At 40.7% G+C, this 27,169-nt stretch overlaps 1 protein-coding gene across 1 annotated transcript in view; it reads left to right on the top strand.

Moving 5' to 3' along the window:
- Positions 1 to 27,169, top strand: part of galnt9 (polypeptide N-acetylgalactosaminyltransferase 9) — an 89,241-nt gene that overhangs the window by 33,628 nt on the left and 28,444 nt on the right. The window contains exon 6 of the mRNA XM_024417803.1: positions 4,039 to 4,156. Within this exon, the coding sequence (XP_024273571.1) occupies positions 4,039 to 4,156 (118 nt within the window). The remainder of the gene's footprint in view (positions 1 to 4,038; positions 4,157 to 27,169) is intronic.

The raw sequence follows: 27,169 nt of genomic DNA, 5'->3' as shown, positions 1-27,169 counted from the left end.
AGGAAACCTTGATATTGGGTCATTAGTGTAATTTCATACAGTGAGCGCTGTATATGACTTTAGTCTACAGTGTGGTGCTGTATTGTATGGAATAAATGTTGTCACTGTAATCATAGAGTTGATGATTATTACAGTAAATATTCACCTAGGAGCCTCAGGTAAATCATGTTTTATGTATTTTCTATATGTTCAGCATTATTATTATTATGTCATATTTCTTAAATTACACAGAAATAGTCTTATTTCTCATGTCATGGCAATACACACAAATCAGGTCATAAAATAGTTGTAATTAATTATTCATATAGCCCCTAATGCTGTGTCTGAAGACTGGAGGTGACTGCTGAGCCATGTGCTATGGGCCATTTGTCTTCTGGTTGAGACATTAAAGCATCATTTAGCTTATGATTCTAATTTAACACAATGTCAGAAGCCAACCAACAGAGACAGAAGAGACAATATGAGACTTCTCCTCTGAGGAAAATTTCAATCAGACTGTTCTGACATCATGGCTATGCTACTTTGCTGATCACTGTTTGAATTACAACCGAACCACGCTTTGCCAGTTAGAGACAGAAATGTTAAGCACTGGAAATAATGTCAAGCAGGGCTCTGTTAAGGGGTGTTACTGTTGCCCCTGAGACAGATTAAACGGACACACAGGAGAACAAGCATGAAAAACTAAACTTTAAATATTGTAAGAGGATTCCTTTTCATATGGACTACAGTAAAACAATAGTTTCTGTTGTAAGATATCAGTTGTAAGATAACAGCAGTGGAATGACTGCAAACATTGCAGGTGCTATTTGCAGTCCTGTTATTGACACTCCACACCTCAAGAGGCAGGTGGAGTGTGTTGGCTGTGTTGATCCCTATTGGAGATCATTCCTGTTACTTGTTTCCTACATCTTTCTGCCCATCAACAATAATGTAGTGTAGGCCTATGGCTATTCAGAGCTGAGGTGTTTGGGCATCCAAAAATATATCCACAACAGTGCCTTCAGAAAGTATTCATACCCATTGACTTATTCCACATGTTGTGTTGCAGCCTGAATTCAAAATTAATTCAATTGTTTTTTCTTCTCAGCCATTTACTCACAATACCCCATAATGACAAAGTGAAAACATGTTTTTATAAATGTTTGCAAATGTATCAAATGAAATACAGAAATATAATTTACATGCAGTAAGTATTCACACCCCTGAGTCATTACAGCTGTGAGTTTTTCTGGGTACGTCTCTAAGAGCTTTGTGTACAGCTGGATTGTGCAATATTTGCACATGTTTCTTTTTTAAGCTCTGTCAAGTTGGTTTTGATCATTGCTAGACAGCCCATTTTAAGTGTTGCCATGGATTTTTCAATCCAATTTAGGTCAAAACTGTAACAAGGCCAATCAAAATATTTAAAGTCACCTTGGAAAGCAACTCCAGTGTATATTTGGCCTTGTGTTTTAAGTTATTGTCCTGCTGAAAGGTGAATTTGTCTCCTAGTGTCTGTTGGAAAGCAGACTGAACCAGTTTTTCCTCTAGGATTTTGCCTGTGCTCAACTCTATTCCACATCTTTTTATCCTAAAAAAAACTCCTTAGTCCTTGCCGATGACAAGCATGCCCATAACATGATGCTGCCACCACCCATGCATGAAAAAATGAAGATTGGTACTCAGTGATGTGGTGTTTAGGATTTGCCCCAAACATAATGCTTTGTATTCAGGACATAAGGTTCATTTCTTTGCCACATTCTTTGCAGTTTTACTTTAGTGCCTTATTGCAAACAGGATACATGTTTTTGAATATTTGTATTCTGTACTGGCATTTCACTATGTAATTTAGGTTAGTATTGTGGAGTTACTACATTGTTGTTGATCAATCCTCAGTTTTCTCCTATCAAGGTCAACTTCTTCAGGATCGGTGTCCCGTCCACGGGATGGTTGAGCTAACGTAGACTAATGAGGTTGTACGTAACAAGAACATTTCCCAAGTCTGTAACTGTTTTAAAGTCACCATTGGTGAAATTCCTGAGCGAATTCCTTCCTCTCTGTTAACTGAGTTAGGAAGGATGCCTGTATCTTTGTAGTGACTGGGTATATTGATACCCCATCCAAAGTGTAATGAATAACTTTATCATGCTCAAAGGGATATTAAATGTCTGCTTTTTATTTATTTTTTACCCATGTACCAATAGGTGCCCTTATTTGTGAGGCATTGGAAAACCTCCCTGGACTTTGTGGTTGAATCTATGTTTGACATTCACTGCTTGACTGAGAGCTTACAGATAATTGCATGTGTGGGGTACAGAGATGAGGTAGTCATTCAAAAAATCATGATAAACACTATTATTGGACACAGAGTGAGTCCGTGCAACTTATTATGTGACTATGGATATTTTTTACTCCAGAAATGATTTATGCTTGCCATAACGAAGGGGTTGAATACTTAATAACTCAAGACATTTCAGCTTTTCATGTTTTATTAATTAGTCACACGTTCTTAAAACATAATCCCTCTTTGACATTGGGGTATTGTGTGTAGGCCAGTAACAATACATCTCAATGTAATCCATTTTAAATTCAGGCTGTAACACAACAAAATGTGGAAAAAGTCAAGGGGTGTGAATACTTTCTGAAGGCACTGTAATAGAAAAAACGTCGCTTTTATAAACTTTGACTGACTGAAAAACATCATAAAATAAGAAAAGGAGGTGAAAAACCAGACCGAGGATGAGTGTATAAGCAGTTTGCCCACTGGAAAAGGGAGATTTTTGCAAGATATCTATAGAGCAGTGATTGCGCAGATGTTGGTTTGTGTGTGTGTGTGTGTGTGTGTGTGTGTCTCTTCCTTACCCCGCATAATAATTTCATAAAGCACACTCCATGCAGATTATTTTGGGAAGACAAAACTACTGCAATTATCGTCTAAACACGACTATATGCAAACAAATATAAACATGCACAGCATCCTTGATATCCCTAAACAACCTCCTTTTGAATATTAACACAGTGTCAATTAATCATTATAGCGTTCCCTCTTCATCCTCCCTCTCTAATAACCTCCTCCCGATAACATACAGTAGGGCCAGCCGTACAGAACTGCACTCTCCACTGTGCATGTTAATGTATGGTGTACTAGGCTCCATGCTGCAGTAGACTACAGCTACCCACTGATCAGATTGAAAATAAGCTTTTTGACTCCATTTGTCATCGCACATCATGACCTGCTATATTTTTATATTACATTTTTATGAAGTCTATGTCATCGAGCACTAAATGCATTGGCTAAAGCCAGTAAAAGCAAGCCTAGGGTGACAGTGGCCTGGAAATAAAAACAACTTTAGAGACCTAGAGAGAGCAGGCTGGAGTGGAGAGGACAGTGGCCCATCCATCAGGCCAGCACAGGTGGCTCTCTCATGGAGGTTTGTGTGTGTGTCTGACCATCTATATTTACTAGAGGACCTTGTCCCCATCATAGCTTCCCTCTCATACATCCCTAAAGCAATGTTCCTTGTTTTTTCCCGCTGACCACTAGGCTACCTGCCACCCCTCTTCCTTGAAGAGCTTTATAGACCCAGTTCTATTGTATTATGGAGATGTCTCTGGAAGCTGGTCCTCTTGATGTTTTAACACAGACACTTATGGAAAAATGCATATCGAAAGATATACCAAATGCTGAGCCTGTGGTATTTTCACAGAAGGTCTGGGTGCACTTGTACCCCACATGTAGATGTACAATTAAGAGAGGAGAATGGTGTTCTCCGTTTTGTAAAATGCATTGTTACTCAGGGGTTTTCCCAGGTTAATCATGCATAGATTTTTGTGTTAAATGAAATGAAATCAAGTAAATAGTGTATCTGCCTGCAGTGTAGCCCAGGGTGCAAACAGCCTGGTGTGCAGTGATTATTAACATTACTATGAATCCTGTTTTATTTTAGTAAAGTGTCTACTCAACAAGAGTGCACTGTGGGTGTCACTGAGGCTGATCAAGACAGACAGGGGAATGAACACTGTTTTTAAAAGCCTCTCTCCATCTGTCTTTTCATCTAGGACACCAGCTATGATCGGCTGCTCCTTTGTGGTGGACAGAGAATACTTTGGCCAGATCGGCCTCCTCGATCCTGGCATGGAAGTCTATGGAGGCGAGAACATTGAGCTTGGCATGCGCGTGAGTACAACACTGATTCATTCTGCCGATTTGAATACATCCACATTCTTTTGATAGACTCAAATGGACACATTTATTTTTGAGAAGTTACAACATGAAGGTACAAAATCATAATCACACAAAAAAGGAGTTAGAAGTGTCATTGGAAGTTGAGGTTGTTAATAAGCCTATTCAGCTAAAGCGAGTGGGATTGGAAAAGAAAGACTAGTGTGCTGGAACATAATACCAGTAATTACAAATCCAATATTAGGTACAGCGCCGGCTCACTTGGAAAGTCCTATTGAAATGATTTATTGTGTTTATATTCCCTTCTTTGGAATGGCTCACGATTAAGTTTCCTTATGTTTTGTAGAATACGGGTAGTAGCTTAAGATACAATACCCAAAGGCGTCAACTGAGAGGCGTCAACGTTAGAAATATGTTTCTCAGATGGGAGGGAAAATCCTTAATGCAAATATTTCAGTCAACCCTATGGCTTTAAAGCCCTATACTGAAAATGTAAATCTCTTTGCAGCTGCTTTGAGTTGAATTTAACGCTTCATGTGAGCAGAGGCTTGGTTGAAGAATTGGTCGCGTTTAAATTCAGAAAATGTTTCTCCTCAGCCAAGTGGAACCACTCTGAATCTAAACTCACTCTGGGCTTATTGGAATGAGACGTGCTTGAAAAAGTATCCTTCATTAATGTCATCACATCCAGTTTAAAATCTTTAGATTGCTTGAACGGTGCTTCAGAAGGGTTTCTGCAGTCTTTGAAAATTCACTTCAGAGGCGAGGGGATAGATCTTGGTTAGTTTATTGATAACTCAACCCCTCTGAGGAACCTGGATGGAATATTATAGTAGCTGATGACCGTCTCAAAGTCCTCATCATTCTAAATGGACTAGCATGACATATCCTCATCAATAGAAAGGTTTTCCCGCTGAATAGTAAGGGACATTCAGACAACAAGTAAATGTTTGTTTCAGGTTTGTTACCAGTGAACAGTCACATTCTTCATTGAGCCTAATAGTAACTTCAATGTTCAGTATGCCACCCCCGAATTTCAGTCTTCAAGGTTAAACTCTGCTTTGTTATTCACCGGACCTGCCGTTATGCAGCAAACCATGCCACTGAGTGGTCGGTTCATAAGGTAGGAGATTGATTCAGATACGGCCACTAAATAGAGTGTTATAAGAAACCCACTGGAGTGTGTTTTTTTTATACTGATGTACTCCACTTTGTCATTCTGCTCCATTGAATGACTTGCATCAGGTCTGACATGTGCACAATGCTTACATAAAGTGATTGCACTCTCCTTGATTCCATGCAATAATAACACCAATGTCACAAATGTCGTAACATAAGTCTCTCTTTGTCTTTCACCATAATGCCTATGCAAATACTAGTACCGTTTCTTCTCTAGTTCTGTCTTTGTGAGGAAAATGAAACAAATATACCTGTATAAGAATGGTTGAATAACAAATCAACTTTGATTCACCACCATAAATACTGTATTGTACAGCCTCTAATGGAATGGAGATTGGCTTCTCTGTTGCATGGAGCAATTATGTCTCTGAGGCCATCTCATTGATTGATAGCGAGCGAGAGAAGATGCTGGGTTCACAGGCCACAGTGGTCTTCTGTGCGGTAGAGGAGATCTTTGGGTAAGCAGTAGCTGAATAAAACAGTCATTGGATGGAATCAAGATCAGAAGTGTATGATCTTATTGCATTTTTTCAATGTACGGTATCAGTGGCGGTCAGTGATGAGGGAGGACAATTTTGATGAGCTTGGCCTTATTTCTATTACAGCATATTGGATGACTGTCATTCATATTCCATTCACCCAGTTCAATGTAACATCGATAGGTTTAGGCTACTACATGATACTATAATTTTCCATATTGCCCATCATGAGGTTGCTACAACCTAGCCTATGAATGAAAGTTTACAATGTATACAGAACAAAAATATATACAGTACCAGTCAAAAGTTTGGACACACCAGTGAAGAGGAGTGGGACAACATTCCACAATCAACAGCCTGATCAACTCTCTGCGAAGGAGATGTGTCTTGCTGCATGAGGTCCAGATACGGACTGTTTTTTTTAAATCTCTTGTGACCAACAGAGGCATATCTGTATTCTCAGTCATGTGAAATCAATAGATTATGGCCTAATGAATTTATTTTAATTGACTGAGTTCCTTATATGAATTGTAACTCAGTAAAATCTTTGAAATTATTGCATGTTGCTTTATATTTTTGTTCAGTATAGATGCACAGGTCAAGAGAAATGTGAGTAATCAAGGGGTAACATTCATTTAATAACACGCAACACCTGTTGAATATGACGGGTGTCAGTATATTGTTGCCAGCCGCAGTTACAGTCAACGCACTAGATAACATGAAAGCAGGCTAACCAGCTCTGCTAGGGTGAATAAAATGGTCAGAGTGAGGTGTTCTCTCATTACCAAGCTAGCCAACTTCAGTCAGTTAGCTTGGGTGCTGCTGTTGTGAGGTCAGAACGCTAGCTCGGATCAAACCTACTCTTTGGCCAGAGCGTCCAGTGTGTGTTTTAAACACTCCGGGAGCAAAACGCTCTGAATTTTATGAACGCCCAAGAACGCACTGAGCAGACTCTGGCATTCCAGAGTGAATTTACAAACACAGCCAAAGCGACAGACAGCGACACATTCAATACCACCTTGCACACTCTTGCCTGCCTGTGGGAGGAGTAGCCCATACAGGAGTGGAGGATGGGACTGACTACTGGTGAGCACAGGTGTAGAGGACAGAGGCCCAGGTGGTGGAGTAGCACATACAAGAGTGGAAGCCAGGGGACTGACTGATGCAGCTGTGGACTGGATGCTGGTAGAGGGGGTGGGAATAGGACGAAAGGTGCCAAGAGGCAGGGCTGTCTCCAGCACTGGAACTGTCAGGTACTGAAATTCCATAAAGCCCTCATCCTCCCCTTGGACATCAGTGTATTTGCCTGGAACAGTGTAAGGAACCATAATCTTTCCAAGCATATCCTCCCTGAGGGTGTTGGCAGTGTGACGAAGGATGACACTGTAGGAGTGGGGCTCCTTCCTGTCACTTGTAGCTGCAACAGCATGGTCCTGATTCCACCGTGCCAATCCATCAACCAGGTACGTCTGATAGAAGGTATCACTGGCTAGTGTACCTGAAATATAAATTCACAAGGTTGGTACATTCGAATACAACCACCAGTTCAAACAGAGACAACAGTAATTGTACATTAAAAGTGAATTGTTTTGATTGTGTTTTTTCCTGGGAGGAATCGGTTCAGGTGAAGATGGAAGCATTCTAGTGATGTGGAACTTCTGGCACATCTGTATATGGGCAGGGGAAGTCCTCCCTTGATGCTGATGCCAGTCTGGATATATAACTGGGCACCCTCTTGGTCTTGCAGGCTGGCCACATGCTTGATCTGTGTCCTCCAGATGTCCTCCATCCTGCAGGAGTTGATCAGAGGCACACCCAAGGAGTCACGCCCCTTCTCACCATCAGCCATTGATGAGCTCAGTGATCAGAGCCTGGGTTTCCTCTGTGCCACGTGTGGTTCTTCGGCAGTGCAGGGCCAGCTCACTCTGAGTGATGTTACGCATGACATCAGCATCTAATGGACCCATGAGCTTTGCCTCCAGCTCTTTTCGTTTTGCATCCTTCAGTGCTTTTAGGTCATCCTGGTCTTACTGGAAAATGCACTGGCTGAGACAATTCATGAACGTTGCATACAGCTGGTGGGAGTTAGTGTTGCAACCAACTGCAATGCACCTCATGCAGTGCCACATGTCCAGCTTTATCTTCAGCTGTGGCCAGGCAGCAAACATCTTCTGAATGTGGCTTTCTCCGCAACAGTCCCTGTTCACATACAGGATGGAAGGTGTTGTGATTCCAGCATCCGCATACTTTTTGATGAGGCCATCGACCATAGGGCCCAGTCCTTTTGCCCTCACTGGCTGTGAGCACGGACATGAGGACTTGTCCATGCTCATTTCCCACATTAGTGGCCCACACAGCAGTTTTGGCACTGTGGCTTGCCAACTTCTTTACCACCTTCTTGGTTGAGTCGATCTTGAGGACCGTGGGAGGTAATGCTGGCCTTGACCTCATCCAGTTGGGGCAGGACATCCTGGGTGTATACCTGCATTAGCCAGCGGTACTTGGGCACAGATGTCATGTTGGGGGGGGGGCTCTTGGATGCTACTAGTGCCACCAGTCCAACACTGACTGCACTGGAGTAGAGCTTGCAGTCAGTCAGGTAAGGGATAGTCCTCTGCAGCCAGGACTGCATTGTTCCTCCACCTTCTTTTGTATATGGCTGCTGCTGTTCCCTAGACCTCACTGTCTCATCAGATGAACTACCTTGATGTCACAGACGGGTTTAGCTGTCAAAATGAAGGGAAACTGGATGCTGTGGCCTATGTCCAGCTGGGAAAGGATGCTGTGGTTCCAACTGATGACCTTCCTACTGCACTTGGGACATTGAAGGTATTCTGCTACCAGATAGTAAGATCTGGGCAATACAGCTTCACCTGCCAGAGGTTCCTGGGCATCCAGAGCAGCAGAGGATGGACAAAGTACCTCTCCATCACCGGTGCTGAGCTGCTGATGAGGGGGTGGTGGAGGGGCGTCCCACCACATTTTGTCAACCCTGGCAAAGTCCATCTCTGGAATCCTATTCCCCGACCACCTGAACAATGCCTTGGACACCCACTTATGGTCCACATCAGGCAAAGTGCGTTGCCAATCCTTGGGAAGGCATACTACGTCGCTCTCTGAAATCAAAAGACAACATCTCAACACAATAAATAATGTATTGATGATAAATTCCCCAAGGACAGGTCCTCATATCACATGAGACATACTGTGTAGGCCTGATACATTTTAAATGATGTAAGTCATCACTATAAAATCACCACACAAACACGTAGAATGAGACTTAAAGAGGCTGAGCAGTGAGTACTATAAGTAATAACTTGATACTTGTAACTCCATTGGTTGCGGCACATCTGACTCCTGTGACTCAAGCTGCTCTGCTACCATAAGGAGCTCACCATCATCAGGCTCAGAGGCTGGAAGGGCTGAAAAGTAGAACTATTCAATAAATTAGATCAACAGATTAAACATTGTTTTACTTATCTATTATCTCCATAAACTAAAATATAACATTATGAAATAATTTATATTAACATAATATAGAGCTTACTAGGCTGAACCTTCCGAGGAGACATGAGCTTCCTTATTGTGCTGTCGGGATTCTGGGAGGGGCGTAACTGTCCAACCAGCAATGACCTGAGTGAGGATGTTGAGGACCTCTGGGAACCAGTGGTCATCTGGTCTTTGAATGGCTAGGTGGTGGAGGATGGCTGGGTGGTGGACTTAATCCTGATAGCCTCCCGGCCCTCGTGGAAGAGCTCCATGTACTCCTTGAAAGCCATCTTATTAGCAGCATGGTTTTTGAAATCACTCCTCGCTGGCTGAGAGGCAGATTCTTTCTGCATCGATGCCACCAAATACCCAGCCCAGACCAGCACATTTTCAACCACCCACTTGAAAGACTGCTCCTTATAAAGGCCAAACTGTATCTCATGCTGACCCAGCAAATGTGCCCTGCTTGTTGGGTTGCCACCTTTGAGCAGTACAGCCCTCCTGGCTGATTCCACCACATTGCCTGGAGACACAGCCTGGCTCCACACTCTTTTAGTAGTTTATGTCCTGTAAATCCTATAGAATCCTTACTGTCTGTTAAGACAAGGCTTCCATTTGGCAGTTTTCTGAACCCAAGGCTCCATGTCTGCTGTGAAAATAAAGGGGAAAGTTTGTATTTAATAAGCATAAATGATATACATTTTAATCACAGTGAGCAGACTGGGTTAATAGATGGAACAATAAAATTAAGTATATAAACTCTAGCTACTTATGCTATCTTTAGCTACTTGCTAAAGGACATTTCTACCACAAAAACACCAGCATAAGCAAGAGCATAGGATATCGCTCGTGCCTTTTGATTCATAATTGACATGACCCTAGCCGATTTGATATGAAGACAGTGTTTGCCCAATAGCTATGTCTAGTCCAATTAGCTAAATTAATTAAAAGAGAAAAAGAAGTTTGATGATGCTGAGTTTAGTGACAAAACACAACTATTAGCTATAAAATCACACTTTGTTTAGATAGCTAGCTACGGTAAAAAGCAAATAATAACTCCAGTTTGCAAATAGTGGGGTTAACAGACTATTTTGATGGTCAGAGTCATCGGACGTTAAGCTAGCTAACGTTACTTTACTTCGATAACCTGTGTCAGTGTCAATACACCAGTTTACTAACGCGTTAGAACGCATTACTGTAGCTACACTGTAAATCTTGTTAACCTTGCTAACATATTACTGTACACTGATCTTACCTGCTAGATATTCCGATCGATGATGATGATGATGATGATGATGATTAATAAAAACAGCAGACAACAATAAAATTGTAGCTAACGTTACTTCAGAAAAGAAAGATAAATCGCCAAAATTACCTGAGAGGAAATCTATTTTTCCATGGTCCTCTTCTAGCGTTTAAATATCCCGTCATAGCTAACGTTACTTCAGAAAAGAAATAACTCCCGAACAAAATTTCCTGAGAAGAAACGTATTGTGACGACCCTGGGGTTACAGTATTTTTCCATTGTCCTCTTCTAGAGTTTAAAGGTCCCGCCATAGCTATGACCTCATCGGCTAATTCTTGGTTACCACTTGGTTGCACTTGTGTCTCGGATTGGTTGGCGAGTGCAATTCTTGGTTGCAGACGGAGATATGATTGGTTGTCGCAACCAGAAATGTCCTTGACTCACGGTTTGCTTACCGCCCAAATAGGTCCACAGACGATGCAATCTCAACCACACTGCACACTGCCCTAACCCATCTGGACAAGAGGAATACCTATGTGAGAATGCTGTTCATCGCCTCAGGGGGCCCCACAAATGCGTTCTGAGCCCTCTCCTGTACTCCCTGTTCACCCACGACTGCGTGGCCACGCACGCCTCCAACTCAATCATCAAGTTTGCGGACGACACAACAGTGGTAGGCTTGATTACCAACAACGGAGATGAGGGCCCTTGTGGTGTCAGGAAAATAACCTCACACTCAACGTCAACAAAACTAAGGAGATGGTTGTGGACTTCAGGAAACATAGCTATGACCTCATCGGTTAATTCTTGGTTACCACTTGGTTGCACTTGTGTCTCGGATTGGTTGGCGAGTGCAATTCTTGGTTGCAGACGGAGATATGATTGGTTGTCGCAACCAGAAATGTCCTGACTCACGGTTGTGCGCTAAGTGTATCTAGGGTGTACTCGTTTGTCCAACAGTTGCAAACGTGAGTTTCTTTGGGACAAATTCCGGTATGTTTATCCCCGTTTCGTTTGCTACCATTTAAGAAACGTTTTTAAACCCCTGATCCCACTAAAACAATGCACTTTCATAGCAGTCACCTACAAAAAGTCATGGTCAACATAGCTACTAGAACTAATGCGTTAGTAACCCCGTTACAGTACAGTTAAGCAAGCAGTTACACCGGTGGGCCTCGGTGGCAATATATTAATAAAATCAAAAATTGACATTAATTTGAAAGATTTCCAGTGTTGGATAGCCATAGCCAGCAGGGTTGGGGAGTAATGGCTTACATGTAATTCATTTTAAAAAAAAACGTAATCCCTAACATGTAACTAACTTGTTACCAGCAAAATATTGTAATCAGATTACAGATGCTTTTGAAAAAGTAGATGATTACTTCGAGGATAACTTTTTTTAATTCAGAAAGTTTGTTGTTTCAACTATGGATTTAAACAGCTGCATATTATCAAGACATCAAAGTGTTACCAACGAAAAGGTAAACAATAGGCCTATAGCAATTGCAGCATATGGCAATAATTATTCACTAGTGCTCAGTGCATGCCATTCCATGAGCACAGCATTTATTTTTCAACTTGATCAATGAGCCCAATCAGTCCTCCATGACCATAAAATCATCAACAAGAGAGTAGGGCTGGCTAATAAGTCCTTAGTTTTGGTATTCTGCTCAGGTAAAACCATTTGGCTAATCTATACTTCCATATTTCCAAGTCATATTCTTGATCAAAGGGTATAATATTTATTGGAATGACTGAAGTTCTGAGACTTTGGTTATTAATGTAAAGATATCATTTAATCATGTTATTATATTTAGTAGAAAGCGATAGGTTCGTTGGAATGAATGTCGGACCAAGGCGCAGCGTATGTTGAGTTCCACATAATTTATTAAAGAAGTGAAACTAGAGCAAATACAAAACCATAAACTAACAAACAACGAACTGTGACAACATTAACTCAAAACAAACAATATCCCATAACCCACAGGTGGAAAAAATTCTACTTAAGTATGACCCCAATTAGAGACAACGATAGCCAGCTGCCTCTAATTGGGAATCATACCAAAACCCCAACATAGAAAAAACAACCTAGAACCCCACATAGAAAATATAAACCAGACTAACCACCCTAGTCACGCCCTGACCTACTCTGCCATAGAAAATAGAGGCTTTCTATGGTCAGGATGTGACAATGGGTTACAAGAAGCTAACCCATAAAGTAAAATGTAACATCCCATATATGGCCAGCTATGTAAATTTTAACATTGATTTATCCTGAAATAGATGTGGTTCAATTGGTAACATACATTTTTGTCTTCTTCGAATGAGTCTTAAGGGGAAAGTAATCTAAAAGTAACCGAATGTAATTGTATTATGTTACTGAGTTTTGGTAATCCAAAAGTTACGTTACTGATTACATTTTTTGGACAAGTAACTAGTAACTAATATATTACATTTAGAAAGTAACCTACCCAACCCTGATAGCCAGCTGGTGCAACACTACAGACTGCTGTAGAGGCTACTGTAGAACTTTATTCCAAAGTGTGTGTTTAATCAATTATTTGGTGACGTGAATATATTGGTCCTCCCCTGAGGAGCCTCCACTGAACAGTTTAGAGATTTATTTACACTACAGGGAATAGGAGGGGTTTTCATGTAAATGTGGGAGAAATCATAAAGAGAGGAAGATGTAGACTATAGATGTTAAAGTAAATGTTTCTGCTTTATCTTGATATCACAGTTTTACCATTTATCCCAGTACTGTATGTGTACAAAATAGTTAATTTAGTCATGATATTTAATGATGTTGATTATCGATGCCATTGCAGCTCTTCCAAAATATTAGTATTAAAGTAGTTTATTTTTGCTGCAGTTCACTGTGACTTATAAATAAGTCTAATTTGAAACCCATACCCTGGTATCAGAGATGAAAACATTGCTTACCATGAGGCTGAGTTTGCAAAAATAAAAAAATATCAAGAAGGAATAGAAATGAATTCTGCCAGAGGTGTCAATACACATTTATTGCATCATGCATTTTCCATCTCTCACTTATTGTTTGATGATACAGCATCTCATGAGACCAACACACTGCCCTTCATTTTCAAGTCCCCTCGGGAATATGTAGCTACTATATATATATATACAGTTGAAGTCGGAAGTTTACATACACTTAGGTTGGTGTCATTAAAACTCGTTTTTCAACCACTCCACAAATATGTTCTTAACAAACTATAGTTTTGGCAAATCGGTTAGGACATCTACTTTGTGCATGACACAAGTAATTTTTCCAACAATTTTTTTACAGATTATTTCACTGTATCACAATTCCAGTGGGTCAGAAGTTTACATACACTAAGTTGACTTTGCCTTTAAACAGATTGGAAAATTCCAGAAAATGATATCATGGCTTTAGAAGCTTCTGATAGGCAAATTGACATCATTTGAGTCAATTGGAGTTCTACCTGTGGGTGTATTTCAAGGCCTACCTTCAAACTCAGTGCCTCTTTGCTTGACATCATGGGAAAATCAAAAGAAATCAGCCAAGACCTCAGAATAAAAATTATATACCTCCACAAGTCTGGTTCATCCTTGGGAGCAATTTCCAAACGCCTGATGGTACCACGTTCATCTGTACAAACAATAGTATAAGTATAAATTCCATGGGACCAAGCAGCCGTCATACCGCTCAGGAAGAGACGCGTTCTGTCTCCTAGAGATAAACGTACTTTGGTGCGAAAAGTGCAAATCAATCCCAGAACAGCAGCAAAGGACCTTGTGAAGATGCTGGAGGAAACAAGTACAAAAGTATCTATATCCACAGTAAAACAAGTCCTATATTGACATATCCTGAAAGGCCGCTCAGCAAGGAAGAAGCCACTGCTCCAAAACCACCATAAAATGCCAGACTACGCTTTGCAACTGCTTATGGGGACAAAGATCATACTTTTTGGAGAAATGTCCTCTGGTCTGATGAAACAAAAATATAACTGTTAGGTCATAATGACCATCGTTATGTTTGGAGGAAAAAGGGAGAGGCTAGCCAGTAGAAGAACACCATCCCAACTGTGAAGCACGGGGGTGGCAGCATCATGTTGTGGGGGTGCTTTGCTGCAGGAGGGACTGGTGCACTTCACAAAATAGATGGCATCATGAGGGAGGAGTATTTTGTGGATACATTTAAGCAACATCTCAAGACATCAGTCAGGAAGTTAAAGCTTGGTCGCAAATGGATCTTCCAAATGGACAATGACCCCAAGCATACTTCCAAAGTTGTGGCAAAATGGCTTAAGGACAACAAAGTCAAGGTATTGGAGTGGCCATCGCAAAGCCCTGACCTCAATCCCATAGAAAATTTGTGGGCAGAGCTGAAAAAGCATGTGCGAGCAAGGAAGCCTAGTTACACCAGCTCTGTCAGGAGGAATGGGCCAAAATTTACCCAACTTATATTGGGAAGCTTGTGGAAGGCTACCCGAAACGTTTGATTCAAGTGAAACAATTTAAAGGCAATGCTACCAAATACGAATTGAGTGTATGTAAACTTTCTGACCCATTGGGAATGTGATGAAAGAAATAAAAGCTGAAATAAATCACTCTACTATTATTCTGACATTTCACATTCTTAAAATAAAGTGGTGATCCTAACTGACCTAAGACAGGGGATTTTTACTCTGATTAAATGTCAGGAATTGTGAAACTGAGTTTAAATGCATTTGGCTAAGGTGTATGTAAACTTCCGACTTCAACTGTATATATACGTATCTAGGGGTCAGGGTGACAATGCACTTGATGGTGTCTTCTTGAAAGTATTTGTAAAGTGTTTTTATCTCAACTCATCTGTGAGTGATTGCACCACGGCACTTTTCCTGGGATATTCAAATGAACTCAACCAACCCAAGATTATTTTAATTTTACATTTATTCAACAAAATAAAGTTGTAATAATTAGTTTTCTGAAAGCCCATCAACTGTATCCACACAGGCTCTCGTTCATCCCTGGCATATGGTCATAATCTCGCTTCTGTTTGATGTGGAATTAACTTAATTAAAACTCCAGAAACATCAACACAAAGTAGAAGAAAGGGAGAGGGTGATTGATCGCTCAACTCAGTTGGGTCCTCTCCTGCTCAAAAGATAAGATACATTCCTGCCTCGTCACTTTCCGGGTTTATTGTTCGGCCAGATAGTTTCAGGTACTTAAGTGTAGACAAATGAACCCACACAGGACAGGGGCATCATTTCAGCTAAACCTAGAGTATGGCAAAGTTACATCATTTCTACACTTTTTTAAACTCTAAAATCCAAGTTGGAGAACAGCAAAAACAAGCACATTTGACTCCAGCCATTATCACCTTGTTGCTGTAGCTTCATTCACCTCAGTCAATAAGGGACTTAACATTCTATAAACACACCCAGTCAACACTCGGGAGGCCGGCGTCCCTCCAGAGTGGTCGAGTGCCACGCAACATCTGTTTTGCCCATTGCTTCATTCATGGGGCACCCGCAATGGGTCGCTTTGTCAAGTGGCAGCCGCGCACCTGTCGTTTTCCTACACAGCCTACCCACCCCTCACCCGTCATTCTCCCAGCTGGCGACACTACAGCTGCAAGTCGGAGGCAAGATGATTTTTCAGGGTCAAGCCAGTGGCGTGCCTACTCCCTTTCGACACTTATTTTTATACATTGTTAGGGCGGAGCCAGCCAGCCATACAAACAGCCTTACCTTCCACTTCCCATGGAAAAAGTACCCAATTGTCATTATTGTCAGGATGTGTATGAAGTCGAAGTCAGGTGCAGGAGAGCAGAGTATGAATAAATAAAGCGCACTTTATTATAGTTCCAAACCGGGAGCACAACAAAACAAACGCACTCAGAAAACGGAACAATAAAGTAAAGCGCTTAACGAACATCACTTGACATGAAAACAATTACACACAAAACATGATGGGAAACAGAGGGTTAAATACAAATAGATTGATTGGGGAAATGAAAACCAGGTGTGTATGAAAACAAGACAAATGGATATATGAAAAATGGATCGACGATGGCTAGAAAGCCGGTGACGTCGATCGCCAAACGCCGCCCGAACAAGGAGAGGAGCCGACCTCGAAGGAAGTCGTGACAATACTTGAGTAAAAGTAACAATACATAGAATGTAGTTAAGTATAAAAGTAAATGTAATTGCTAAAATATACTTAAGTATCAAAAGTACATCATTTCACATTCCTTGGAATAAGCAAACCAGATGAAAAGTGTGCCCAAAGTAAACTGCCTGCTACTCAGGCCCAGAAGCTAGGATATGCATATAATTGGTAGATTTGGATAGGAAACACTCTAAAGTTTCGTAAACTGTTAAAATAATGTCTGTGAGTATAACAGAATTGATTTGAGTATTTAGTATTTGAGTTTTTTTATTTTTTTATTTGGCGCTCTGCAATTTCACTGGCTGTTCGCCAGGTGGGACGCTAGCATCCCACGTACCCTAGTGAGGTGGGACGCTAGCATCCCACGTACCCTTAGATTAAGCTAACCAGACAGCACAATTTAATTGTTTTATTATTTTACAGATAGCCAGGGACACACTCCAACACTCAGACATAATTTACAAATTAAGCATCTATGTTCAGTGAGTCTGCCAGATCAGAGGCAGTAAGGATGACCAGGGATGTTTCCTTGATAAGCGTATGAATTGGAAACATTTTTTGTCCTGCTAAGCATTCGAAATGTAACGAGTACTTTTGTAGTAAAAAGTACATTATTTACTTTAGGAATGTGGTGGAAAAAAAGTAAAAGTTGTCAAAAAATATCACTAGTAAAGTAAAGTACAGATACCAGAGAAAACTACTTAAGAGGTACTTTAAAGTATTTTACCTCTTGATGCTACCCATCCCTGTCGCGGGATCATTTTCGTCAGCAACCGCTAAATAGCATAGCGCAACAGTCAAATAATATCACAAAAAATATTCCTATTCATGAAATCACAAGTGCAATATTGCAAAACACAGCTTAGCCTTTTGTTAATCCACCTGTCGTCTCAGATTTTGAAATTATGCTTTACAGCGAAAGCAATCCAAGTGTTTGTGTAAGTTTATCGATAGCCAAGCATAGCATTATGTACACTTAGCATCAGGAAGCTTGGTCACGAAAATCAGAAAAGCAATCAAATTAACCGTTTACCTTTGATCTTCGGATTTTTTCACTCTCATTTTTCAAAATAAAAGCCTGAAACTATGTCTAAACACTGTTGACACCTTAGGGAAGCCAGAGAAAAAGGATTCTGGTTGATAACCCTTTAAATGGAGGATAGGCATGCAAAGGAACAGAAGGATTTCAAAATAAGAGGCACTTCCTGATTGGATTTTCCTCAGGGTTTCACTGCAATATCAGTTCTGTTATACTCACAGACAATATTTTGATAGTTTTGGAAACTTTAGAGTGTTTTCTATCCTAATCTGTCAATTATATGCATATTCTAGCATCTGGTCCTGAGAAATAGGCCGTTTACTTTGGGAAAGTTATTTTTCCAAACATAAAAATAGTGCCCCCTAGCTTCAAGAGGTTATTAACTAAGACTGCCTTATTTTCTACAGGTGAAGATATTGGAGTGAGGTTGTGTCTTTTCTGTAATTAAAAAACAACAGACACAGATCAGTACATTACTGAACCTGGGTAATGCCAAAGCTTTCAAGTAAAACACTCACAGCTTTGAAGTGGTGTGTTTAGATGCTGTGGCTAGTTTGTGGCCACTGTGCCTCAAACAACAATTGTTTGTTCCTCTTGCAACTGAATGCTCCTTTTATGCCTGGGAGACCAACTCTCTCCCAAATAAAGAAGCATGCCCACAAGGTTCTAAATGGGACCTGTATGGTTCTATAGATGGGTTGGTTGTTTAGCAAGAAAACGTATGCTTGCGCAACTATGGGACAAAACAGATGGGGTGGGCTTAGATTGTTGAGCACATCTAAACTATATTTCGTCTCCAATGTTTATTGAAAACATAAATACATTTGCACAATGAGTACTTGTTGTCTCTCAAATACATAATTACAGATGTTGGTTACCTAGCTAGCAATTTCTTTTGCCACATTGAAATTGACATGAAATCAGGTAAAACACCTCAAAACAAGACATGGTATCAAGAACAAGATGAAACTAGCTGAAACGAGTCACTTACAATTTCCTACATGGCAGTTTATTGTCATCATTGGTAGCTACAGTATCTGGCCATCCAGAATCACAACAACTCACAGACGCCCCATTGAAGCGTGCACATCGTTTTTGTGACCTTGTCAGCTAACCCATCTATAAAGAACTCTTTCCTAAGGTTGTATAAATAACCATTAAAACGTATTCTATATAGCACCAAAACAGGGTTCTGCTCTGGTTGCAACCTTTTGGGGGGCTATAGAGAACCCTTTTTATGGTTCTTTATAGAACCTTCACATCTGAAATGTTCTTTGTAGATCCTTTTGAAGAACCATACAGGGTTTTTCATTCCGGTCAGCCATTTGATATGGTTGATTATTGCGTCAGTGAACAATTATCGCAAGGCCAGTCTTTCACAAAACACAATCATTAGCCATCATTAGCCATAGCCATATATAATATGTAATGTCATAACACAAAACATTAGATAAACTGGAAAGACACTCTCACTCATGGTTGCACAAAAAGAGCTGTGTGCAAACCACGACCCCACATTTTCAAATGTAGAACCATCACCCTTCCCAAAGAAACCTTGATGAGCCATCACTTTTTAGTGTGTAACTACAGTTCATGCTGACCACAGAATTAACTTGTTATATCTCTATGATGTTGACAGAGCCACCACCGTGCAGTAGATACTGGGAAGTATGTTCAAAATCATTATATCCGAAGAGGAGAGGGGATCTCTCTCTAGTGGTGTTTGCTTTACTTTGCTTTCCTCCATATCCTCACATCTATAGCATCATCTATAGCAAAGAGAGAGTCACCTTGAAAAGGTCAGCCCTGTCTTTATGAGCCCACATTAAGCCTCAGCCATCTGTGGTCACCAGCCATTCCAGTTCCATCCGCGGCTAGCTAAAATCACCCTCATGCCCACGCGGCTGAACATATGTGGGCCCACTGAAACAAATAGACCATTTAAAAAAAAGGGACTGATTTGAGCCATTACATGAGGGAATTTGCCCATTAGGCTACTCGTCACAGTCTGAAGGCAGACATGAAGAGTCATGGGAGAAGATGGAGATAGATGATGAGAAATATCTACATTTGTGTGAGAGATCAGTACAACAGGAGACCTGGCCTGTGTCGTATATCGACTACAAATATACTGTATATCTCATGTGGATTTCTTCCTCTCCTTTCCGTTCCTCCACTGGCTCATCTCCCCGTCACATGAATGATTAATTCTCAGAGAATACAGTCCTTTAACTGAGAAGACGTGGGAGGAAAGATCTGTTTTTCATCAATAGGAACAGTGCAAAGGTAACAATGGGTAGACCATTTCATATTGATCAATTATTTGTCTTTTTCAAGACATACATTATTTAGAGGGCCTGAATCAATCTGCTGGGGCTTAATGGACTGAGAGGTATTTACTCTAGGCTTCATTACAGTAGGTTTTATCTCACTACCTCACCACTAGTCATAGGAGGGAGGACACAGAGGAGGGAGGAAACAGAGGAGAATAGGATATAGACCTTTCTTAAAATACCACATAGGAACTATTTTAATGCTCCATTCATTCAATGGTTTGAGTTTACAATGTGGCCATCCTAGTTGTATAAGTTAAAATTGAAGTAAATAAGTATAAATCAAGAGTTTATTTTTATAATGTTATATCCACAAATGTTTTGTGTTTTCTCATCAGAAATGATTGCTTATGGGTACCTTCATTTATATTTAAAATATTACTGTTCTCAGATCTTGAATTTGTATATTTTAGATGTGTATGAAAACATGTTTTTTTTTGCTAAACGATATACAGGCCAATCCATTGTTTAGCTAGAAAGGAATGTTTGTATCCTGTATATTTGACTGTGATATGTGGTTGTCTTACCTAGCTGTCTTAAGATTACGGTAATACATTTACTGTAAGTTGCTCTAGATAAGAGCATCAGATAAGTGATTAAACTACTAAAATGTCAAATGTAAATGTTTTACATATAGATCTCATATTACTGTATTTAATTATTTAAAAAAAAAAAACATTTTGTGTCTGTGCGCACAGAAATTGGACTGGGTTTATATTGTTTTGTAAGGTATATTGCTGACCCAGAAATCTGCCACTAAATGCTTAAACAGGTCACGTTTTGAAAAGCAAAATGATTCCCTAACAACAGCCCATCCAGCTTATTTTCAAGTATTTGAAATCCCCGAATGCCTTTTGGAGTTTGACATGGTTATGTGGGTTTCAATACATATTGTAGCGCTCGACAGCCAGACAGAGAGTTTTCCTATTCAGGGCCACAGGGAGTAGCAATTAGGCAGAACTTGTCAGCACACTTATTATCTACATGAGTCATAAACTTCATTATAGGTCTCTTTCAAGTGTGACTGCTCTTGCACCTATCTTTAAACACACATTGACGAGGCAATTAAGATACTTTAAGACGTATTGTTCATTTCATAACCCTCTGTTTTCAGAGCCTGTTATGCAAAAAGAAAAAGTGAGCTAATTAACCATCCAACTCTGTCTGAAGTCACCATACTTACTTAAATAAACTTTAAAATCCACACACTTGAAATTGGATCATCCTTCTCATTATAGAAAACATGTTTTTAATTTGTTAGTTTAATCGGAGGGTGTTTGATGGTGTTAGATGTGTTTGACAAGATGGAAATGATTTTGACAGCTAATCTACTATAACAAACAAAAAAACACTTAAGTAGTGAGGGAAGCACTGGTATGTCAGACAAACTCACTACAATTAAGGGGACTGCCGATGAGAAAGCAGGGGATTCAATTGCTTTGCGCGGTTTGACAGTAGAGTTGAAAGTGCTGCATCACATCACTGAGACATCCTGATTTGAACTATACATTTTGGGTATGAGAGAGAGAGAGAGACCTTCAGTTCATTCTGCTTGAAACATCACTCATCTCATTGGACACCCCATTGGGAGGGGTGGGATTAGACTTTGCATTGCAACACATTATGATGCTGCTGCCTGGTATTCTAGTCATTCTTAACAGCTTAGAGACAATGGTCTGACTAGTTCTGAATGTGTTAACTATGGTGTTGCACGCATGTAACATGGATGCTGACAAAAGCATCAGTTGAGGGGTGTAGGCCCAATGAATTGTGCTCAAACCAAGGTTTACCACTCATTATTTATTAGTATGGCCTGTTATAGAGGAAATGTTAAGTATTCTACTATTCAAGCTAAAGCTTTGAGGGAAAGATGTTATGCTATCATGCCTTTTTGTTCTTCATATCCACATACTGAATCAATTGATGTATTTGGGATTTTCATGGAGTGATTACATCAGTGGTTTGAATGCTATAGATGTCCACACTACACGGTGGGGGATCTCAAATTGAATTAATCTTTAAAGTCACACTGTACATCACAAAAACTTACAAGAAACAGATGTGAGGAGTATGTATTTCATTTTATAAAGCCAAACAGCTTCATGGGAGAATATATCACTTTGTGGTCAGGATTTCCTGCTATGTCTTTGAAATGGGCAAATCAGATATTACATTAAAAGGAAGAGAGCTCTCCTGGGTACAGAGACTCTAGAAGCCAGTGAGAAACATTTCAATTAAGAACAGAGACAGAGACACAAATTCCTAAGACACAACTAAGCACGCACACACACACACACACACACACACACACACACAGCTCAAGTGGTAAAACAAGCCCACAAATGCAAGTATGTCTTTCTTATTTTTCATTGTGAATATTTCCATTCTGTGTTGTAGTGTTAATCTCTGTAAGAGCTCTGGCGGTAAAACTGTTAAAGGAATTCACCTGGCTTTGTTTAAAAGGGATAAGATATCCCAATCCCTTTAATCCTCTCTCATCCATTGGTTGCTTCGCTCTGACTTGACACAAAATTGATCCCAGAATTGCAGCTCAGTGGCAGAAATGGAAATGAGGACCTTTAGGGCAGTCAGTGTGTCTCCCTCCCAACTATGGGTCAGGAGACACTGGTGGCTGGTCCCCTTGTGTCATGTGATAGAGCATGGAGTTTGTAACGCCAGGGTTATTGCGTTTAATTCCCAGGACCACCCATACGTAAAAATGTATGCTTGAATAAGTCGCTTTGGATAAAAGCATCTGCTAAATGGTATATACTATTATATTATTATTAGTATATAGAAGGAAAACTGAGTCAAAGCTCATTTATTTGACAGGTCACAAGAATATTCAAAAGATTGTAGGCATTGTAGCTGGGACTGTATATCTCAATACAAAAACAGGGTTAAGAGCCGCTGTCTTTGAGAAGCTTGACTATTTACCAGAACTTTGATTATGCTAATTGGATACATTTACAGTATGTAAGAGTGGGGAGAGGTGAATATATTTTTGAATGTATCAAGTGCTAGAACTCAATTTCAATTATGTGATTTGTGTGATTGTCAATGGGAGAAGACCATTCATTAGCTAACCTAACGTGTAGATTTTCATAACCGTATGGCTGATGGCAAACATCCCTGTATGTACACATACAGTGCCTTTGGAAAGTATTCAGACCCCTTCTTTTTCCACATTTTGTTACGTTACAGCATTATTCTAAAATTGATCAAAGTGTTTTTCCCCCCTAATCAATCCACACACAATACCCCATAATGACAATTTATATAAAAAAAAGTTTTTGGGAAATATCACACATAAGTATTTAGACCCTTTACTCAGTACTTTGTTGAAGCACCTTTGGCAGCGATTACAGCATAGAGTCTTCTTGGGTATGGCCTGTATTTGGGGAGTTTCTCCAATTCTTCTCTGTAGATCCTCTCACACTCTGTCAGGTTGGATGGGGAGCGTTGCTGCACAGCTATTTTCAAGTCTCTACGGAGATGTTCGATCGGGTTCAAGTCTGGGCTCTGGCTGGTCCAGTCAAGGACATTCAAAGACTTGTCACGAAGCCACTCCTGAGTTGTCTTGGCTGTGTGTTTAGGGTCGTTGTCCTATTGGAAGGTGAACGTTCACCCCAGTCCGAGGTCCTGAGCGCTCTGTAGCAGGTTTTCATCAATGATCTCTCTGTAATTTGCTCCTTTCGTCTTTCACTCGACCCTGACAAGTAACCCAGTTCCTGCAGCTGAAAAACATCCCAACAGCATGATGCTGCCACCACCATGCTTCACCGTAGGGATGGTGCCAGATTTCCTCCAGGCATGACGCTTGGCATTCAGGCCAAAGAGTTCAATCTTGGTTTCATCAGACCAGAGAACTGATGCGCCAACCCAGACAGGAAGATCACATCAGTGACTCGACCCACTCAAGTGACGCACCCCTCCTAGGGACGGCATGAAAGAGCACCAGTAAGCCAGTGACTCAGCCCCTGTAATAGGGTTAGAGGCAGAGAATCCCAGTGGAAAGAAGGGGAACCGGCCAGGCAGAGACAGCAAGGGCGGTTCGTTGCTCCAGAGCCGTTCCGTTCACCTTCACACTCCTGGGCCAGACTACACTCAAATCATATGACCCACTGAAGAGATGAGTCTTCAGTAAAGACTTAAAGGTTGAGACCGAGTTTACGTCTCTCACATGGGTAGGAAGACCATTCCATAAAAATGGAGCTCTATAATAGGAGAAAGCTCTGCCTCCAGCTGTTTGCTTAGATTCTAGGGACAATTAGGAGGCCTGCGTCTTGTGACCGTAGCGTACGTGTAGGTATGTACGGCAGGACCAAATCAGAGAGATGGGTAGGAGCAAGCCCATGTAATGCTTTGTAGGTTAGCAGTAAAACCTTGAAATCAGCCCTTGCCTTGACAGGAAGCCAGTGTAGGGAGGCTAGCACTGGAGTAATATGATCACATTTTTTGGGTCTAGTCAGGATTCTAGCAGCCGTATTTACCACTAACTGAAGTTTATTTAGTGCTTTATCCGGGTAGCCGGAAAATTAAGCATTGCAGTAGTCTAACCTAGAAGTAACAAAAGCATAGATTAATTTTTCTGCATCATTTTTGGACAGAAAGTTTCTGATTTTTGAAATGTTACGTAGATGAAAAAAAGCTGTCCTTGAAACAGTCTTGATATGTTCGTCAAAAGAGAGATCAGGGCCCAGACCCTACCTGTGACTTGCAAGTAGGGTTACAAAATTCCGGAATATTTTCCAGGTTTTCCAGAAATCCCAGTTGGAAGATTCCTGGAAATCGGGGAATTTTGGATAAAGTTACCTGAATTTTGCAACCCAACTTACAGGCCTGTTGTGGCCTTTAAACCATGAGTTTCAGGCCACTGAATGAGGGTAATGTAATGAACATGAGGCGAGACAGAGAGCTGGTTTCAAGCGCAGGGCGCAGCAGGTGTTTATTGCAAAGGACCACAGGAGGAGGCAGGTAACTTGGTCCAGGGGCAGGCAGAAGGTCATACACAGGGGGTCCAAAAGGGCAACAGTACAGGCAGGGAAAAGGCTAGTAACATAGTCCGGGAGATCAGGCAATAGGTAGATAACAGGAAGTCCAATAGGCTAAAGTACAGGCAGGGAATAGGCAAAAGGCATCATTCGTGAGGCAGGCAAAAACTATCATACACAGGGGGAGTGTGATGGAGTGCAAAGAACTGAACTAAATAATGTGTGATAATGACATGCAGGTGTGTGAACAGGTGACTAGAATTCAGGTGATTGAGATCTGGAGAGTGAGCTGCGTTCAGGGAATCGAGGTGTTTGAGAGTGTGAGCTGGAAAGTGGGCTAGAAAGTGGGCTGGAAAGTGAGTTGCGTTCAGGGAATCTACATGTTTGAGGGTGTGAGTTGGAAGCAGATGTTACAGGTAAAGCTATGCCTCAAAATAAGGCCTTATGTTTTGTCATAAAGAGTTTAATTAGAATTATATTATTTGTGTTACTGAACAATTTTCCAAGCTGTCTGTCAAATCAGACAGCGACCAAGCAAGATGAGGCAGAAAATGAACTCAGCAGGACTTCAGGAAACCTTCTGATGATCTCCGACTAAGTCCCATTGCTGGGTGTTCCAACCTTGTCTCCTCTCCTTGTCTCCTTTTCTTTCCTTGTCTCCTTACTTCATGACTTCTGGTAGATTAGAGGGATTAAATGCAGACTCTGCATAGCAGTGTTCATGAAAGAAAGTACATGGGAAAAGAAAGTTTGAAGAACACTAATGTAAGAGATCCTCTGAGTAACAGAACCTTATATAGACCTTAGATTATCCAATATGTTGGGTTAGTAGTGATACTGTGTAATGGTGCTGTTTCCAATTCTGTTTACGGCTGTTAATAGTTTTTATGGTTTTTACAGTTGATGTTTCCTATATCCCTCTAGGGCTTAGCTCACCCAAATGGTCCTGTGCCAATTAACTAACGCCACACAGCGGCAATTATATTAGCAATTAAATAACCTCTACATCAAAGTAAACAGTCTCCTATGTTAAGTGATGCGATCTCTATCCTGTGTTTAAACAGGAATTTATGCAAATCAGACTTCACTATATATTCCTATGAAACCATAGTAAGATACTTAAAGATGGTTGTTTCCTAATCTATTTAGAGGTGTAAAGGTAATGTGTGTATGATACTTCTGTGTTGGTCACCAACTTGCCCTGATGCATGGCTGTTGACTCCTATGATGCCATATGAATCAACAACCATATATCAGGGCAAGACCCCAATTTAACTTAATATATTTGAGATAATTGTTGTTTTTACTGTGGTAGTAAGAAGTTTGATTACTGCTTATAGAAAACACTTTTTAATGTGACTTGACAGGCCAGATGATTCACATACAGATCAATTATTGTCTATTTGAGGAGATCAGGCGCAAGCTGTGCTGGCGAGGCTCTCTCAGCATGGCATAAATGTGTTTTCCATGCAGCCCTGGTGCAAACATCACATCATAATTATGCCTTTTGTGTCCAGGGACAAAAAGGCATTTGGTCTGATTTGTTTAGCTAATGCCCTGGCTGAGACCTCCAAAGTTACTAGAGAGTGGCAGCAGCGTCATAAGACATCCTGGAACAGACGTGACGTACATGAGAAGCCTGCAGTCTGCTCCTTCCTCTGCCTGGTCCTGGCCTGCTGCACGCCACCTGTTCTCTCTCGGATTGGCTAAAACTCTCTCTCTTATGCTGCAAAGGTCACATTATCACAGATGATTTTGTGTGTTTTTAAAAAAGGAACTGACCTGACTCTCCTCAGACTCCCATGTTCTGTGATGTCTGTTAGCTATTTATTTCCCAAACCTACCCTGTCATAGAGGATTTGTCTGATCTGAACTGATTAGGCTTTTTCAATGTCATTCGGGCTGATTACAAGAATAGACAGAAAGGACAATCTTAGATAAACGCACACTGTTAAAACCATACGTCCCAAAGGGACGCATACCGACACGACACAAACACAAACGCACACTCACAGACACACACTTTTACACTGATCCTTTGCTGCTGCTACTCTGTTCCTTATTTTACTCTTATTATTATCTATCCTGATGCCTAGTCACTCTACCC

This window comes from Oncorhynchus tshawytscha, linkage group LG04, assembly GCF_018296145.1.
Source record: "Oncorhynchus tshawytscha isolate Ot180627B linkage group LG04, Otsh_v2.0, whole genome shotgun sequence".
NCBI classification, from domain to species: domain Eukaryota; kingdom Metazoa; phylum Chordata; class Actinopteri; order Salmoniformes; family Salmonidae; genus Oncorhynchus; species Oncorhynchus tshawytscha.
The sequence above is the reverse complement of the archived record's forward strand: the minus strand, read 5'-3'. Positions and strand labels throughout refer to the sequence as shown.